Source organism: Protobothrops mucrosquamatus, unplaced genomic scaffold, assembly GCF_001527695.2.
Source record: "Protobothrops mucrosquamatus isolate PMUCROS unplaced genomic scaffold, P.Mucros_1.0 scaffold1151, whole genome shotgun sequence".
Lineage (NCBI taxonomy): Eukaryota > Metazoa > Chordata > Lepidosauria > Squamata > Viperidae > Protobothrops > Protobothrops mucrosquamatus.
The window spans coordinates 332,831-350,174 of NW_015387366.1; the positions used below are offsets into that span (position 1 = coordinate 332,831).

General features: G+C 39.9%; 1 protein-coding gene across 1 annotated transcript in view; it reads left to right on the forward strand.

Annotated features, from left to right (window-relative positions):
* AK3 (adenylate kinase 3) overlaps window positions 1–12,059 on the forward strand; it is a 16,647-nt gene extending 4,588 nt beyond the window's left edge. Inside the window, exons 2-5 of the mRNA XM_015820633.2 lie at window positions 4,109–4,228; window positions 7,008–7,180; window positions 8,315–8,433; window positions 11,705–12,059. Of these exons, the coding sequence (XP_015676119.2) occupies window positions 4,109–4,228; window positions 7,008–7,180; window positions 8,315–8,433; window positions 11,705–11,813 (521 nt within the window). The 3' untranslated portion in view covers window positions 11,814–12,059. The remainder of the gene's footprint in view (window positions 1–4,108; window positions 4,229–7,007; window positions 7,181–8,314; window positions 8,434–11,704) is intronic.
* Window positions 12,060–17,344: the final 5,285 nt, after the last annotated feature.

A 17,344-nucleotide genomic window follows, 5' to 3' on the forward strand; every position in this document is an offset into this window, starting at 1 on the left:
ACGTGCCACAGGTGGCACACAGAGCCCTCTCTGTGGGCATGCGTGCCCTCGCCCCAGTCCTAGGCCTTCAGCTGGGTTTTATAAAAACGTTTCACTTTAGGCCTCCGCCGCTGTGTGCAAAAAAAAAAAGGTTCAATCAATCAATTTCAAAGTTGGAATTGAATGATTGAACTTTTTAATCCCACCCAGTCTGCCGTTACCACTGCAGCCACGCCCACCCAATGGGCCACACCCACTCAATGGGCCACACCCACCCAGCACCTGATGATACATAAGTGGGTTTTGGGTTTCAGTTTGGGCACTCGGTCTCTAAAAGATTCGCCATCACTGCCTTAAGGGGTTCTTGAGGGCAGGTACAAAATAATTCCTGAACTAAGGCTGCGTCCTTATGGAGAATGGTCCATAAAAACCATAGTCCATGTTCTATTAACTATATTATGTTTTTTCTAAGGATACAAGGGTCCATCTTATCATTACCCTTTTGATGAAATGTCCAGGCAATTCTGATATATTTTATATGCAGTTTTTACCAGACCAGTATGATTCCATTTCTGTGAATGTGGTCAAATTTTGTTACACTTCAGTACAACCAGACATTCCTTGATTTCATCCATGATCTAGATATAAACTTTTATTTTGTTTCATCTGATTGTTATATTCTGATGAGTGACCATATGAAAAGTATGTATGTATGTATGTATCTTCCTTTTTAATGCATCAATGTGAGTATCCCCATATCCATCCTTTTTAATACATCAATTTAATATTTGGGTTAGGGATAGATTGTCATGGAGAAAAGCTATGTGGTTGCTAGGAGTCAAAAATATCTTGATGGCACATATTAGATTAGCATTGGAAATGTGCAAAGAATAAAGAACAGTTCTGTTGAATTCTGCCCTGTTCAAACTTTTCAAGGAAAAATATGATTTGGCAAGGAGTGTGTGGATATTGCTGATCTTTTAACTGGTTTTATGATCATTTTTAAGAATTTTGTATGCAGTTAGTTGATTATAAGCTGCTCTTTTATATATTGTAACACAGTGTTTTTTATTTGTACATTTCAAAGTGATGCTTAGAGAGCCAGATTGGTGTAGAGGTTTTAAGGCATCAGGCTAGAAACTAGGAGACTGTGAGTTCTAGTCTGCCCTAAGCACAAAGCCAGCTGGGAGACCTTGGGCCAATCACTTTCTCTCAGCCCTAGGAAGGAGGTAATGGCAAGCTACTTCTGAAATCTTACTGCAGGAAAGACTTATCTAGGCAGCCTTGGACATGATTGAACACAAGAAAAAAAGTGATGCTTAGAAATATGCTGTGTCTGAAGTTCAGTTTATTTCACAATTGATGGGTGGTGGGTTGTTCTATTATGTTTATAACTTTTCCAGTTGAACAGATAGTAGAATCTGTTTAGCTTCTGAGCATCGTTCTCTGTCGTGTTTTGCATAACATGCCTAAATGCATTCGGTTGTACAGAACCAGGATAGAAGAAGGCTCATGCTTAACCTGCAAAGCCCAAGTTTTCTAAATTAACCATTGTAATGAATAACACTACAATAACACTACAACAATCCATTAATCTGTAATCTATTAATCTGTAATCCTAGAAAGATGGGTTGTAGGGAATTTGGATAATTGATTTGCCTTACATCTTGAATTCTGTTTATGAGAATAATTTCCATATTATAGCATGGTGAAACAGACTTGAGATCATTCTTAAATTGTAGTATAACCTCATTTTTTCCACAGCAGTAGTATAAATAGGGAGAAAAAAAGCCTTAAATATGAATATGTGAAAAAATCCAAAGTGATAGATATGTACTGGACTACTTTTTAGATTTCTAAAGACTAGCATAAAGTCACTAAAATATATTCCATGTTGTTTTTTGATTGCAGAATTTCCTCTGCACGCCCTGAAGCCAGTTTAAATAGTTCCAAGTTCATATAAGTTAAACATTTACTTGTACGGACACTTAAAGGTTAACGTCAGTGACTTTGCTGAGTTTAAGGTCTTGCTGTTTCTGGAGTATGTTAGTGGTTACAGAAAGTATGTTTAGTAACAGAGAAGGAATACGAGGGAGCACAGATTTAGAATGTTTTTCTTAGGGCAGGAAAGAAGATGTTATTTGCTTGAGCAATTCATGAGCTCCCCTTTCTCTATAAGACAATAAGATGATAATGAGGTTTTCAAGTTGTGTTTTGTGAAAGATTAGCATATAGCAGTGGTGGCACTCGGAGCCCTCTCTGTGGGCACGCACACTGTCGCCCCAGCCCCGTCTCCCCCCATGGCCCCCTCACCAGCAGCCCCCCTGGAGGAGAGTCGCCCTCGTGCCTCATAGCGTGCAGATGCTGCTGCGGGGTGTGGGCGGAGGGCATGGCTGCTATGGCGCTTCAGGGCTGCCAGGGCGATCTGCTGCGGCGGGCCATGGAGGCGGTGCGTGGTCCTGCGGGTGGGTGGGGCAGGGGGCAGGCAGGGGCAGAGCAGGCAGGAGGGGAGGAGGAATGGGGGCAGGGGGTGGTTTTGGGGCACTTAGTCTCTAAAAGGTTCGCCATCACTAGCATATAGGAAATGGAAAATGAGGAAAATTATTACTGTTCATCATTTCATGTAAATTGTGCTGCACTTCAATGGTTAGATGGCCTAGACTGGGGTCCCCAACCCCTGGTTTCTGAACCGGCACCGGGGCTGTGGCATGCCAGAAACTGGGCCGTGCAAAAAAGTTAAGCCCAATCCGTGGGATGCAGGCAGCATGTGAATCCACGCTCCCTCCGGTCTGCGGAAAAACCTCTCTCCTCATAATCGGTCCCTGGTGTCCAAAAGGTTGGAGGCTGCTGGCTTAGACATTGGTAGTTGAATATAGATCTTTTTAACATTTATATTTTATTGTGTTCTACTAATCTAGATGAAATGTTAATATATATATTGCTAGTCCATGTATGATATGCCATACGCTAAATAATAATAAATGACTGTTCTTTTCTTTGACAAAGTACCTACTTTATGCTAGGAAAGCATAAAGCATGGCTTACATGCTAATTCCAAGGTTATATTTACATTTTGTTAAGTTCAGTATATGTTAAAAATTAAACTTACACAGGCAGTAAGAAATGCCATTAAGTTCAGGGAAATGTGCTTTCAAGAATTTATGTGTGAGATTATTATGCACATTTCCTGCTCTTTGCTGAAGCATCACACTAAATTGCCTGACTCCTTCTGTCAGTGGAAGCAGCTAAATACACATGCAGCTTTCCAGCTTTATAGTTTGCCTTATCTTTATCATTTGCTTAATGTTTCTTTCAAATTGGAATCCATGGCTTCTTGATTTCCCAATAAGCCAGAATGGTAAAATTATAACTGAAATGGTGCAGTTAAAACTAAACAGTGATAGAGTGGGAAGGCATATTATTCAAAAGGAAACATGTAATGTAAACATGTAATGGATATTATTATGACAACCACTTTGCAAGTATGATTGTATTGGCTCTCCTTATAATCACTAAGTCCCAAAGTAAACCACAATAATTCATTAGCGCCCTATTTGATCTACCAATGTTTATTTAGAAGCCAAAATCATCCTGAGTTGTGGAATACTTCCAAACCAAGCTGCATGGCCATAAACAACTTTAAGAGCCTATTAAGTAGTTGATCTGGAAAATGTCCAATGTAATTGAACAGTCTGTAAATGTAAAAGGAGAGGAAGGAAATGAATTAGCTATAGGAGCCAAAAAGCAAAGATTTTAGCTGTGAAAGGAAAGAGGAACAAGATATCTGTCACCCATAAATACCGAATTCAAAAAAAGAGCTAATTTGAGGAATGCTTATTTTGAGCAAGAATACAGTTTGATTTTGGTTTTGCGAGAGGATATTTTTTGGCCTGTATTTCTTTAACTTTTACTGAATGTGCTCATCCGTAGTGTGATAGCAGCCTTCAGGTGTAGTCCTATAATAACACTTGATTCTCTGGGGAAAATGTATATATATTTTTTGCTCATTTTTCCACCAATAAAAGATGAACGTTGAGTGAGAGCAAAACAAAACAAAACAAAGCTATAACACAATTGCATGCACGATCCCACTTCCTTAAGATTTTTCTGTTCATTTTTGCTTCCACAGAAATTGGCATACTGGCTAAGTCATATATTGAAAAAGGGCAACTGATTCCCGATGACATCATGACTCAGCTGATGCTGAGCGAGCTGAAAACGCTAGATCAGAAGCACCTGCTGCTGGATGGTGAGAACTTGTATTGTACCTTTTCTCAATGAAGGGTAGTTTCCAGCTAGTGAATCCTATATGTTAAGCATAGAAGGTTGGTTGACGATAAGGTATAGAACAGTTAGATTGTTTGTTAACAAGGAGTTTCTGATAGCTTTTAGGGGCCCTGACATAACCGGAAGTGAGCTTCTCTTCATGAAGTTGGGCTGTAGAGATCAGGTGGGACAGCAGCTGTTGGCTTATCTTCCTCTTTGCAGTATTTATTTATTTGGAAATTTTATGTTGCCGACTACTCGCTCACGGGGACTCAAGGCAGCTTACAGGACTAAGAAGAGCAACAAACATGATTAGGGGACTGGAGGCTAAAACGTATGAAGAACGGTTACAGGAATTGGGTATGTCTAGTCTTATGAAAAGACCGAATTCTAGACCTCCCTTAGCTGCATGGGGAAGTTTAATTTTGGTATCAGGTCTTTTGGGTGGCAATATTTTCTTTTATTGTTCATTTTTACTTTTGGGTGGTGAGCTGCTCAGAGTAAAGTGGGCAGCCATATAAATGTTTTAAACCAAACCTTGCATTACATGGAATAGATCTCCAGGCCTTTGATCCTGTGTCTAGAATCTTTTCTGGGTGTCCCTGGGTTTAGGAGCATGAAGCAGACACAAACAAAGGGCAAAGAGCAGACAGGAAGGTCCAGAAGCTTTCTAAATGACCTAAACTTTCAGTAAACTATAGGTATGAAAATAATAAAGATTAAGGATATAGGAAGAGACATACTGACATCATCAATGTGTTCCTTAGTGTGGCATTCTGTGACAAACCAGTAGGGAAAAGCACTTATAGTATATAATACCACCAACTGTCACTGGGTTAAAGTTGGCTTTCCCGTAATTAGGAAGACTTCTGGTTACATGGCCTTTAACTGTCACAATTTCTTAGAGAGTAATGGTTATTACTGAGAATTCTGCAATGCTTGGCAAAACGGTCTGTGTAAGATAAGGTGGCTCAGATTATGATAGTTTTGAAAGATGAAAAAAAGCACTTTCAGTTGAAATCTGAACCATAGGCTTAGCATAATGAATACTGGGTAAATATGCACACGCTCTCCCCCACACCAAGGACAAGGTGGATTTTCAGATCTGGTTAGATGTGACGATGGTTTGATTGCATTTCAGTTGAAATGTCATTGAATATTTCTCAATTTTAGTGTTACATAGAAATAGAAACTATCAGGATACTGCATTTTAAATGAAATGATGCAGTGCTACATGGGAATATTCCAAAATATACCTATTTTTGGAACTTGGGTACAAATGTTTCCAATTAATAAACAGGCCAAGCCATATTCAAGTAAGAGAAAAGCAAAGGTATGTTAGCCATAAAGCAGCGACCCCCAACCTTCTGGGCACCAGGGACCGATTCTGAGGAAAGAGGTTTTTCCGTGGACTGGAGGGGCGTGGTTTCGCATGCTGCCTACATCCCGCAGATTGGGCTTCACTTGTTTGCATGATCCTGTTTCTGGCATGCCACGGCCCGGGTGTTGGGGACCTCTGCCAGAAACATTGGCAGATATGTTAGTCTGGTGTGCCTTGCCCAAATACAACCTGAGCCAGAAATGTAGACTAATTTTTTTTTCTTTATTTATCTACACAAACGAAGAGGACACGCCACCCATTTGAAGAGCCCCTTAGAAAGATGGAGAATCAATAAAGGAGAATATTTGCCACTCAGGGTTGAAATGAGGGGTCCTTGGTGCTCTCCAAGTTTGGTTGTTTTCTTGCAGGTGTTTCATTACCCAAACTAGGTAACATCATCAGATGATTCATTTGGGTAATGAAAAGTCAACACGAAAACAACCAAGCTCAGAGAGCACCAAGAACCCCTCATGTGGAGAAGCACTTTAACTTTAATCACTTCAATCATATAGGGTTTGGAGTGAGTTCTTTGGTTGATTAATATCATTTGACATATCTCAGAGGTTCTAGCACGTAGCATGAAACATCCCATAATTTCTTAATATGATCTTGTTAATGCTTATCTACATATTCAGGAGGCCTAACGTTATAACAAGTTTGCAAGTTACTAAAGTTCAAGTCTACGTACCAGAAAAGAGAATCCTTGTCCTTGGCAAGTTTGAACCAGTTCTCTTATCAGGTTGTATTTGCAGAGGTTTCTTTATTCCTTCAAGAACTAGCAACATTAATCAAAGAAACATTCAAGAACTAAAAACATTTTATTAAAGACTAAACATTAAAGAGCTAAAAACAAAGAAGTAGAAACATTCATCAAAGACAGCCAGTTTAGTCTAGTGCAGGGGTAGGCAACCTTGGCTCTTTTATGACTCGTGGACTTCAACTCCCAGAATTCCTGAGCCAGCCATGCTGGCTCAGGAATTCTGGGAGTTGAAGTCCAGGAATCATAAAAGAGCCAAGGTTGCCTACCCCTGGTCTAGTGTTAAGGCACAAGGTTTGAAGGCAGGAGACTGTGAGTTCAAGTGCCATCAAAGCCAGCTGGGTGACTTTGGGCCAGTCACTCTCTCTCGACCCAACCCACCTCACAGGGTTATTGTTGTTGTGAGGTAAATAGGTGTATTGAATATCTTCATTGCCTTGAGTTGTTTATAAAAATAATAAAGGTAGGATACAAAAACAAACAAACAAAATCTAGTTACTGAAAACATTAATCAAAGAACTCCCCCCCCCCCAGCTGCTGCTATCAGCCTGACAGGGCCCCATCTTAATGACAGCTTATTTCTGTACCTTTAGCTATCTGCAGTGGCATTTTGTTTTTCCATAGGCTTCCCCAGGACTGTCCCACAGGCTGAATCACTGGATAAGGTGTGGCCAATTGACACCGTGATTGTTTTAGACGTTCCTTTTGAGACCATCAAGCAACGTTTGACTGCACGCTGGATTCATCCTGCTAGTGGCAGGGTGTACAATCTTGAATTCAACCCTCCCAGAGTCTCTGTAAGTTTTGTCTATATATAGTGCAGCCATGCAAAAACAAATATTGAAAGCTATCTGCTGATCAAACCATCAGTGTTCACCAACTTGCACATCATATCCCATAGTTTCCAGCCAGCTGCTGAGTTGGGCAAATGTGTGCTAAATGTTGGCTGATTCTATCTGTTGCTAACCCCTGAAAAAAGTCCATTATGATTGTAATCAAAATAGAGTTGTGTTGTCTTTAAATAATTCCGTGAGCTAGGCTGGGATTAGAGTTAGAGTTGCTTCTCTTCTGTTGTGATGAGTAAACTATTAATCATAGCTGGCATGATTTAACAATATTCGGACAATATGCGTTGCTTCTTTATGTTTAGTTTGAAAATTGCTCACCTTTTGTAATCATCACAATGTAGGGACATAAATTGGAACTTTTCACTTCCAGAAACTGTATACTATTGGTAATTAAAAAGGAAATAGAAGTATCAGCCTGCTGGGTCGAGAACCTTAGGCCTCAGACCTAAAAATAAAAATCATTTTTAAATGGCTGAATGAACTAGCATGAGATTTCAGCTATTATTTTTTAAAATATTCATTTGGGGATTTTATGGAGAACAACTTAAAATTTTGCAGATGTTACAAGGCAATTTACCTTACGATATGTCAGTAATACCTCCATAACTTGTTCAGTTCATAACTTGATTTTTTTTTACCAACTTACAGTTTTGTTTCTATATTCTTATACATACAATAATAGTGTTTTGTAGAAATCAGCAGTGATCAAACTTCGTAATAATAGTAACAATGTTAGCATGCATTAAGAAAGATTGGACATATCTTTTTGAAAGATCGTGTCATACAATACAGCCTTTTCGTTGCCATAGAAACCATCCTTCTCTCCTGCCCAATATTTTAAAACTGTCCCTTAATTGCTCAAGAGATTTCTTGGACTATTGCACGGAAGCTGAATATTTATTAAATATAAAGAATATTGCCTGTTAGACGATGTGCTAACTTCCGTGATAAAAATGTAGGCAGGAGTAGCAGCTTATGGCACAATTCAAAAACCAGACAGCGGGCAGATTCCATAGAAGAAAACTCATAGGTGTATAAACTGCTATTGTTCATAGTAGGGAGCTCTCCTTTTACCATAAACAGGGTCGTGATGATCACACAGGGGAGCCTCTTGTTCAGCGTGATGACGATAAACCGGAAACGATTATGAAGAGATTGAAATCTTATGAAGCAGAAACCAAACCTGTCCTGGAGTATTACCGGTAAGCACATTTCAGTGTGCAATATTTAGTCTAACACTTTCTCTTTAACATCTCTGCCACAACTTAGGGATGTTTCAGATGTGCTATGCAAACAGTGAGAAAAGAACCCTATGCATGGATATTTGTCTTCCAATTCATGGGGTGGTCTAGGACAGGGGTCCCCAACCCCGAGGCCCACTACTAGGCGTATTTGCAACCAGGCCATGCGAGTGGCAGGCTGGCACATACACACATACACATGCAGCTTGACTTGCATGAGCAGCGGGCCGGCATGCATGCACATGTGTGTACACCTCAACATGCGCAGGTTGAGCTGCGCGCACATGCATGTGTGCGTCAGTCCGCTGCTTGTGCAAGTGAGCTGCATGTGCGCATGTGTACCAGCCCATCGCTCACATGACCTGCTTGCTCAAATGGAGCTTCCCGTGTGAACGCCCTCTGCTTGCGCAAATGGAACTGCGCATGCTCACTCACTGCTTGAGCGTCCTGGTTTCAAACGGGTTGTGCCCGGGGGATGGGGTTCCCTGCTTTAGAGTCAAATCAACTCTGTCATGGAATCACTTGGATTTGTGCACCACCAAAACAATATTGCATGAACATTGTCCTCTGGCAACAGGGCAACAAACAGGACTTGGCCAATGGTTACAGTAACTTCTGTCATTTCCTAACCAGCCCCTGCAAGACAATTGCTGCTGAGAAATGGTTTATTGGTTCATCTACTGCTCGCTGAGACAATATCTACAGTTATGACTTTATCCTGTGTCTTTATCTTCCCAGAAGTTGCTGGTTGCTCCATCAGCAGGGCTGTTTTCAATTGTGGTTATTATTTTACTGATGATTAAAGTTATACTTTGTCTTTCTGTTTGGATAAACAGTCAAAATGGTTTGCAGCCATTAAAATATGTCTTAGAAAACACAGTCATAAAATTGCTGGAAGTAAAATAAGAGTTAAGTGCTACAATGGTATAATTAAAGTTTGCAAAAGAGATGCATTTTGGCTGTTTTCCTAAACCTTGGGAGAGAAGACTAAACATGGCTCTTAGGGAGGGAATGCACTCCGTGATCTGGAAGCTGCACAAGAGAAGGGCCTCTCCCACATGCCAGATAGTCGAGTTTCTGACTGCAAGGCCTTCTTCAAATCTCTGTCTCCTGTTAAGCCAAATAATGTGCTCTAAGTATAGACTTCAGGCACAGAATAAGAATTGATACAAGTTACCCGTGGTGTGTTTCCCCAAAACTAAGACCGGATCTTATATTAATTTTTGCTCCAAAAGATGTATTAGGGCTTATTTTCCGGGAAAATAAGAGCTTATATTCAGGGAAATACAGTACTAAATGTGTCCATCTGGCTGACAATCTTAACTGGGGCTTATTTTTGGGGTGGGACTTATATTACGAGCATCCTGAAAAATCATGCTAGGGCTTATTTTCCGGTTGGGTCTTATTTTTGGGGAAACACGGTATATTAAGAAAGCAATATAACTTGACAGGTCCACTATGAACGAAACAGTAGGCTTGAAAGAAGAGAAGGCCAAAAGAAAAGATGGAAACAGCTTGTAAAGCTGAAGGAGGTTTTAAAGCTACTTAATAAAAGAGTGCAAAAGCAAGTAAGGTAGTCCTCGACTTACAACAATTTGTTTAGTGACCATTTGAAGAGACAGTGGCACTGAAAAAGTAACTTACGACTGTTTTTCACACCTACAACTGCAGCAGCATCTCCAAGGTCACTTGATCAAAATTCGGATGCTTGGCAACTGACTCATATTTATGACGGTTGCAGCATCCTGGGGTCATGCAACCACCTTTTGCGACCTTCTTTACAAGCAAAGTCAACGAGGAAGCCAGATTCACTTAACAACCACGTTACTAAATACTGTTAGCAGTATTCCAGTATTTGAGGGGCTGCCACAGAGGAGAGAGTGTCAACTTATTTTCCAAAGCACTGGAAGGCAGGACAAGAAACAATGGATGGAAACTAATCAAGAAGAGAAGCAACCAGTAAATAAAGAGGAATTTCCTGATAGTGAAGTCAATTAACCAGTGGAATGATTTGCCTCCAGAAGTTGTGGGTGCTTCATCACGGGAGGTCTTTAAGAAAAGACTGGACAGCCACCTTCTGAAATGGTGAAAAAAGTAAGGTTCTACTTTTAGGCAAGAAAAACCAAATGCACAGATATAGTATAGGGGGTATTTTGCTCAATAGTAGTAACTGTTGAGAGGGACCTCGGAGTCCTAGTGGACAATCACCTAAATATGAGCCAGCAATGTGCTGCAGCTGCCAAAAAGGCCGACACAGCACTAGGCTGCATTAACAGAGGGATAGAATCAAGATCACATGAAGTGTTAATACCACTTTACAATGCCTTGGTAAGGCCACACTTGGAATACTGCATCCAGTTCTGGTCACCGCGATGTAAAAAAGATGTTGAGACTCTAGAAAGAGTACAGAGAAGAGCAACAAAGATGATTAGGAGACTGGAGGCTAAAGCATATAAGGAATGGCTGCTGGAATTGGGAATGTCTACTTTAATGAAGAGAAGGACGAGGGGGGACATGATAGCAGTGTTCCAATATCTCAGGGGCTGCCACAAAGAAGAGGGAGTCAAGCTATTTTTCAAAGCGCCTGAAGGCAGGACAAGAAGCAACGGACAAGAAGAAACTTCCTGACAGTCAGAACAATTAACCAGTGGAACAACCTGCCTCCAGAAGCGGTGAATGCTCCAACACTGGAGGTTTTTAAGAAGAGACTGGACAGCCATTTGTCCGAAATGGTATAGGGTTTCCTGCCTGAGAAGGGGGTTGGACTAGATGACCTCCAAGGTCCTTTCCAACTTTACTATTATTATTATTATTATAAATGGTGTAGGGTCTCCTGCTTGAGCAGGGGGCTGGACTAGAAGATCTCCAAGCTCCCTTCCAGCTCTATTCTGATTAACTATAGTGATTCACTTAACAACTGTGGCAAGAAAGGGTGTCAAATGGGGCAGAAGTCGCTTAACAAATGTCTCACTTAGCAACAGAAATTTTGGGCTCAGCTGTCATAAGTCGAGGACTATCTGTATGCATTTTGTAAAAGTTTGCATACATGGAATAATATGCAAATCTTTAGAACACAGTATGCAAACTTTTAGTATGCCAACCTCTAGAACATAGAATCTTAAAAAAAATAATTGTCCAATTGATCTCCTATACTAGACTCTCAGAATCTAAGAATTGAGAGAAAAACTGTTAATGTGCAAAAATAACTAATGTACTCTTGTCTTCTCTCTAGTCAAAAAGGAGTGCTGGAATCTTTTTCTGGAACAGAGACCAACAAAATCTGGCCTCATGTTTATCGTTTCCTCCAAACGAAGCTGCCTGAAGTGAATCAGACGGGTTGAACATGATTCGTTTTACTAATATACGGAAACTACTAATATATGGCTAAATATCCAGTTTCTAGCAATCTTTGGAATCATAAAAAATTAGGAACGGACTGGGATTTTAGTGATGGAATTATGAGCCACCCTGATATATAGCTGTCTGAAATCTCTAAAATGACCATGTTTTAATTCTGTGCCAAAATCTAGTAGGATGATCGATTGCTAATTTTTTGTACTGGGTATATCTGGATTTTGTAAAATGTATTTAATAATAAACTGATTTTTAGCAACATTTAGTTAAAGTATCCATGGAGTTTGATAAGGATAGTAATTTGAAGTATCAGTCCCATTTTGAGAATTTACACAAGACCCTTTAAACAGGATGTAGGTAAGATCATAATAAAAAGAATGAGGTAGTCTGTTTTGTACTCTATGGGGCATGAGGCTTCTATAAAAGAACAGCAATCTTGAATATATCAGTTTACTATTTTGGAAACTTCCCTAAAACATCTGTATTAAGAATTCAGACTGAAAAATCTGTGTAGAACATTTTGTTTCAAGCTTCTAGACTACCTTTGTCAATATTTACCACAATGTTCCAATGCTTTGAGTTAGTACAGCTGACGGATCTTGTGGCTAGCAGTCCTGAAAGTGAACTTCGTACCATCTTGGTGTTTATATCAAGGGTGGACATGTTTTTTCCTGCCTAGGCATTTAGAATTTATCATTAAATCAATGAGGGGTTTTTTTACGTTGAAAGCAGTAGTGTAGGAAGGTGCCTCTTTTTCCAGAGTTTCAGGACGGCATTAGTAATTTAAGATTACAGCATCCATTTTGCTTCTTCAAATGTACTATAATATTTGCTGTATCACAAACGCTTAGCTTCCTAATCTTATAGGATAGCATCCCATTAGCTTGGAAAAAAAAGGAAGGCAAAGAATTCTATTCAACCAATAACAGTTAAAACATCATAATGCACAACTATAAAAACACAAAAATAATCAGCAGCAACAAATGAAGGTGACCATTGCATGGGCTCTGCTATACCTCCAGATCCTCAATGAAAAAACCCCATGACTTTAAGGTCTTATGAAAGGGTCAGGGGGATATCTAAAAGGGGGTACCATGGCAGCAAAGGTCGCCTTCTTGGTTCTGCCAAATGGCATTTTGAAATAGGCCCTGGAGCTTATCTCTTTTGCTGGAGGTAATGAATTGAACCCAGAAACATACTACCTTGTGGAGCAGAGGTGTAATTAGCTTGTGGAGCAGAGGTGTAATGGGCTGATAGAGGAGAGCATATAATTGCCTGCTTGTAATGGGCAGAAGGAATAACCTTGAGGAACAGGAGGAAGGGCTGCAACTAAGATATTGGTCAGATGAAAGAAACCTTGAATCCTTAGCAGAAATGTAATTTGTGAAACTGTCTTTGACATGACCCTCCCTAGTTCTCATGAAGTTAAAGGAAGGGAGAAGGGAGGTATATTCAAGCTTGCAAAATTCTTCTACTATAACCTTACAATACAAATAGTATTAGCATTCTTAACTGGTTTCCTAGCCTGGTCTACTTTGAAGGGCTGACAACACATCTCTGCATTCTGTATCCCCTATAGATTTGGGATCAAGGCATAAAGTACATTATGTGTTCAAAAGATGACCAAGGCAGGAGTGATCATGAGCAGAGCCTCCAAATCCAGGAACGGGCAAAATTGGCACAAACAAAAAGTTGCACAAAGGAGTTCTTAGCCATAGCTACTACCAGTTCCTCAAAGAGAAACCATGAGTCCAGGGGGGATTGGCACAAATTTTGTTTGGGGTAGCGCAACCCCACCCAGAGCAAATCCCTAGAACTAGAAAGCCTTAATACTCATAACAATTCAGTCTTGTTATGGTTGAATGTTTCCCATTCAAACCTCACAATTTTGAGACAAAAATTGAACTCCCACATCATTTGGACAGGCAAGGATGGTTAAACTGTCTATCATCAGCATATTATACTGATACCTCACCTATGCTGTGGGATGACCTCACCAATGGATTCATGCAGATGCTAAACGGGAGTGGAGACATATAAACCTGGAACAATGCACAGCATGGGACTAGGGACTCCTCACTTAGAACTGGTTCCAGAGGAAGGAAGAGAATCAGCACTCTTATACTTGAATCTGCAACTGAACCCAGAATTGTAACCAATGGGTAATTTTAAAAAAATCTACAGAAAAGTCCCCGTCCCCCCCCCCCAAATTTGATACTCTTCAAAATGATCCAAAGTTAGACTCTATTAGGCCTATTTTCCTCAAACTAGAGGAAATACTTCTAAATATTTGCAACTTGCATTTCCACTGTGTTTTGGGATACAAGACAAAGTTGAACTTCTTGTTCTTTGTTTTAGCAAACACATCGGGCTTGAAAAAAATTGAGTTGGCTGATGTGATACACAGAGCTTCAGCTATGTCAGAATTACCACACAGAAAAAGAATTTCTAAGCCATTATCAGTTATGTCTCGGTCTTTTGCAAAGGATGCCTTAAATCCATTTGTTCACTGATCTAACAAGGATGTGAATGCAAGAAGAGGACAGTATTGAAAAACTAGGAAGAAATGGGATTTGGGGATGGGGTGAGGAGAGAGGTAAGGGCATATGGAAAACTACAGAGCCTGGTAAAGGAGTTAGATGGAAGTGAGGACAACAGGGAAGATAGTCAGAATACTAATTCCTTTCCTTCCTCCATCATTTTTCTTCACCATTTCTAAGTTGCTTGTCCCATATTTCTGAAAGGACATGTTCATGGCAATATTTTCCTGCTTTGGAAGGCAGCCACCAGGCCAGGATTGGGCAACTGAAGAGCCAAGTGTAATCCTTCAAGCCATCTCTTACCACTCTTTCTGAAAACTGGTTGCAGTTTTATGAACATTGCAGATAGGAAACATGAATTAACGTACTGTACAACAATATTCAGCATTAACGTAGAATATGTTTGACCTGATTTAAAGAAAAAGAAAACCATCCAACTTTTAAAAACTCAAAGGAAAAAAATATCCAGAAAATTCCAATGATTTTGGGATTTACTGGATTCTCCTTCCCTCCAACAATCAGCCATCCCTTTGGCCAATTACCCAGAAAGTGTTAGGTACATTGCCTACCAGTGTAACAGACATGTCTGTAGATCATCTGGTTTTCATTTAACCAAAAGTAGAAGTCTTTAGCAGTTGGGAAAGGTCACAAGGTTTAAGGTAAATTACAAGATCAAACAACATGGGCCAGCCCCAACTGGCTTATAGCAGTTAAAGTGAAAGAGGAACCAATGCATTCCCATGCCAACTGTCCTTTCATGAGATGGTTCTACACCACATATTCCTGAACAGAAATGTGCTTCCTTTATTACAGGGGTGTCAAACTTGCAACATCACATGAAGTGTCCCGACTTTTTCCCCATTGCCGGAGCTGGGGTGGGTGCGGTTTTGGCATGATGCATCTGGCCCGTGGGCCGGCAGTTTGACACCCCTGCTTTATTAGAATCATGATTCTGGATAAAATCTCAAGTCATGATTAAATCAAACACACTACAGCAAAAGTACAGTTATTTTATTAATAATAGCTTATATTTTCATTCCAAACTTCGTAAGGGGCAATCTTCGTTTACAATATATTTCAGACCATGAAGCAAAATTTGCCACGTTGCCCTCTTCTTAAGGCTTTAGAAAAGTGCTCTGCAGCAGTGGGGAGGGCCAGATGTATGGACTTCATCTCCCAGAATTCTCAGCAAGGACCAGCGGCTGGCTGGGTAATCACACAAGTTGGTCTGCACACTTGGTAGTTTCCAAGATTTGGAGTCACTGCTTTAGAACAACCTAGTGAAGTTACAAGGCAGTTCTCACTTTTCCCCTCAACCAAGTGCTTGAAATATACGGGGTGGCTACGGATCACTGAAAATGGTTTATTCTACAAATCAAAAACACAAACATAACTCGTATTTTAACAAATATAATCTTGCCTTTAATGAATACACCTTTTTAATAAGCAAGGGACTATGATGCCAGTATATTTGTTAGTTTTTGCTTTGATCAGTGTCACTGCTCATCCTCTTTCTGTGTTTAACTTTGAAAACAACAAAAAGTCAAAATCCTCATTTCACATAGGTAAAAAAGCCTTGCTTAAAACAGCCTCTGTTACTCTAAATGCCAGTCGAACGGAGGGCTCAATTCAGAATACAGGCCTGACTTCATCTGTCTCAAAACAGAACAAAGCTGCTCATAGGCTTTAGTTTCAGAATCTTTGGATTATACAACAGCTGTTAAAAACATACTAATGAAATGATCAACAACAAAACAAACATGATTGTGGGGGAAAAAGTGTTAGGAGGAGGAGAAGGTGAATACAGACCCAGAAAAAAAAAGGCATGGAAAAAAAAAATCACAGGCGAAACGAAGTTGTCAGATAAAACACAATTCTTAACTTATATCCATTTAATTCTTCCTTTAGTTATGCCCAGAACAATCCAGAGATGATTATTTCCCAACCCATTTGGCAAGCCAGCTAACACTTTTTAGTGTCCAGGTTTTGTACTTATTTTTTGTCTTCAAAAACTGAAATGTCTACACTCCTTGTCTTAATCAGATTGCTAGAAAAATAGGTACAAGGCCAGACTAGACAAGCACGGCTATACTCAGTGGATGGCTGGTCTGAATGTTTACACGAAACGAAGCCAACTTCTGCCAGATTACTCTCTTGGCTTTAAGAATTTATTTTCAGCTCAATTACCATCTTAGAAATAAGCTGAGTTCAGAACATTCTTTCTAACAACAGAGCATTAGCTAGAATCTCAGTGTTTCTCAACCTTGACAATTTTAAGGCATGTGGACGTCAACTCCCAGAATTCCACAGCCAGCATTGCTGGCTGTGGAATTCTGGGAGTTGACGTCCACATGCCTTAAAATTGTCAAGGTTGAGAAACACTGAGCTAGATGAAGTGGAATAGTGCTTTCTCATGTACGCTCAACACTTCATGAAAAAAGAGTTCTACTGACTTTATTATTCTTGTTGCTACCTTGTTCTTATCAAATTTGGTCTCATATTTGCCACTGATTCTGCAGCGTTAGGTTAAAGCCACAATAGCAGTACAGGTAGCTAAAGCCATTTCACAAACTTGTTGCTGATTTACTGTGCTTGGGTTGGTCTGGAAGCTGCTGATCTGAAATTCTAAACAATGCAACTCAACCTATCCAGAAGGAACCAGGTGGAGAAGTCTTTTCTATTGCTTTTATTAAAACTGTTTTTTTTAAAATGTAACTATATCAGCCCACTTGCATCTAAATTATAATTCCATTGGAAATTTCAGGAGGCTGCTTTTGCAAATCTTGAAACACTCTATGTTTGCGTTAAGATGATTTAAGGGGGAATTCACACAGAACCCCACCACTTTCATACTCCACTGAAGTGTGGTTTATTTTTGGAAAGAGATACTGATTAGTTTTGTTTCACCATCCCTAATTTTGTTCTATTTGAGTTTAAAGAGTGATAGTTCTGTTGTTTTTCTGCTTAAATCACCAGGG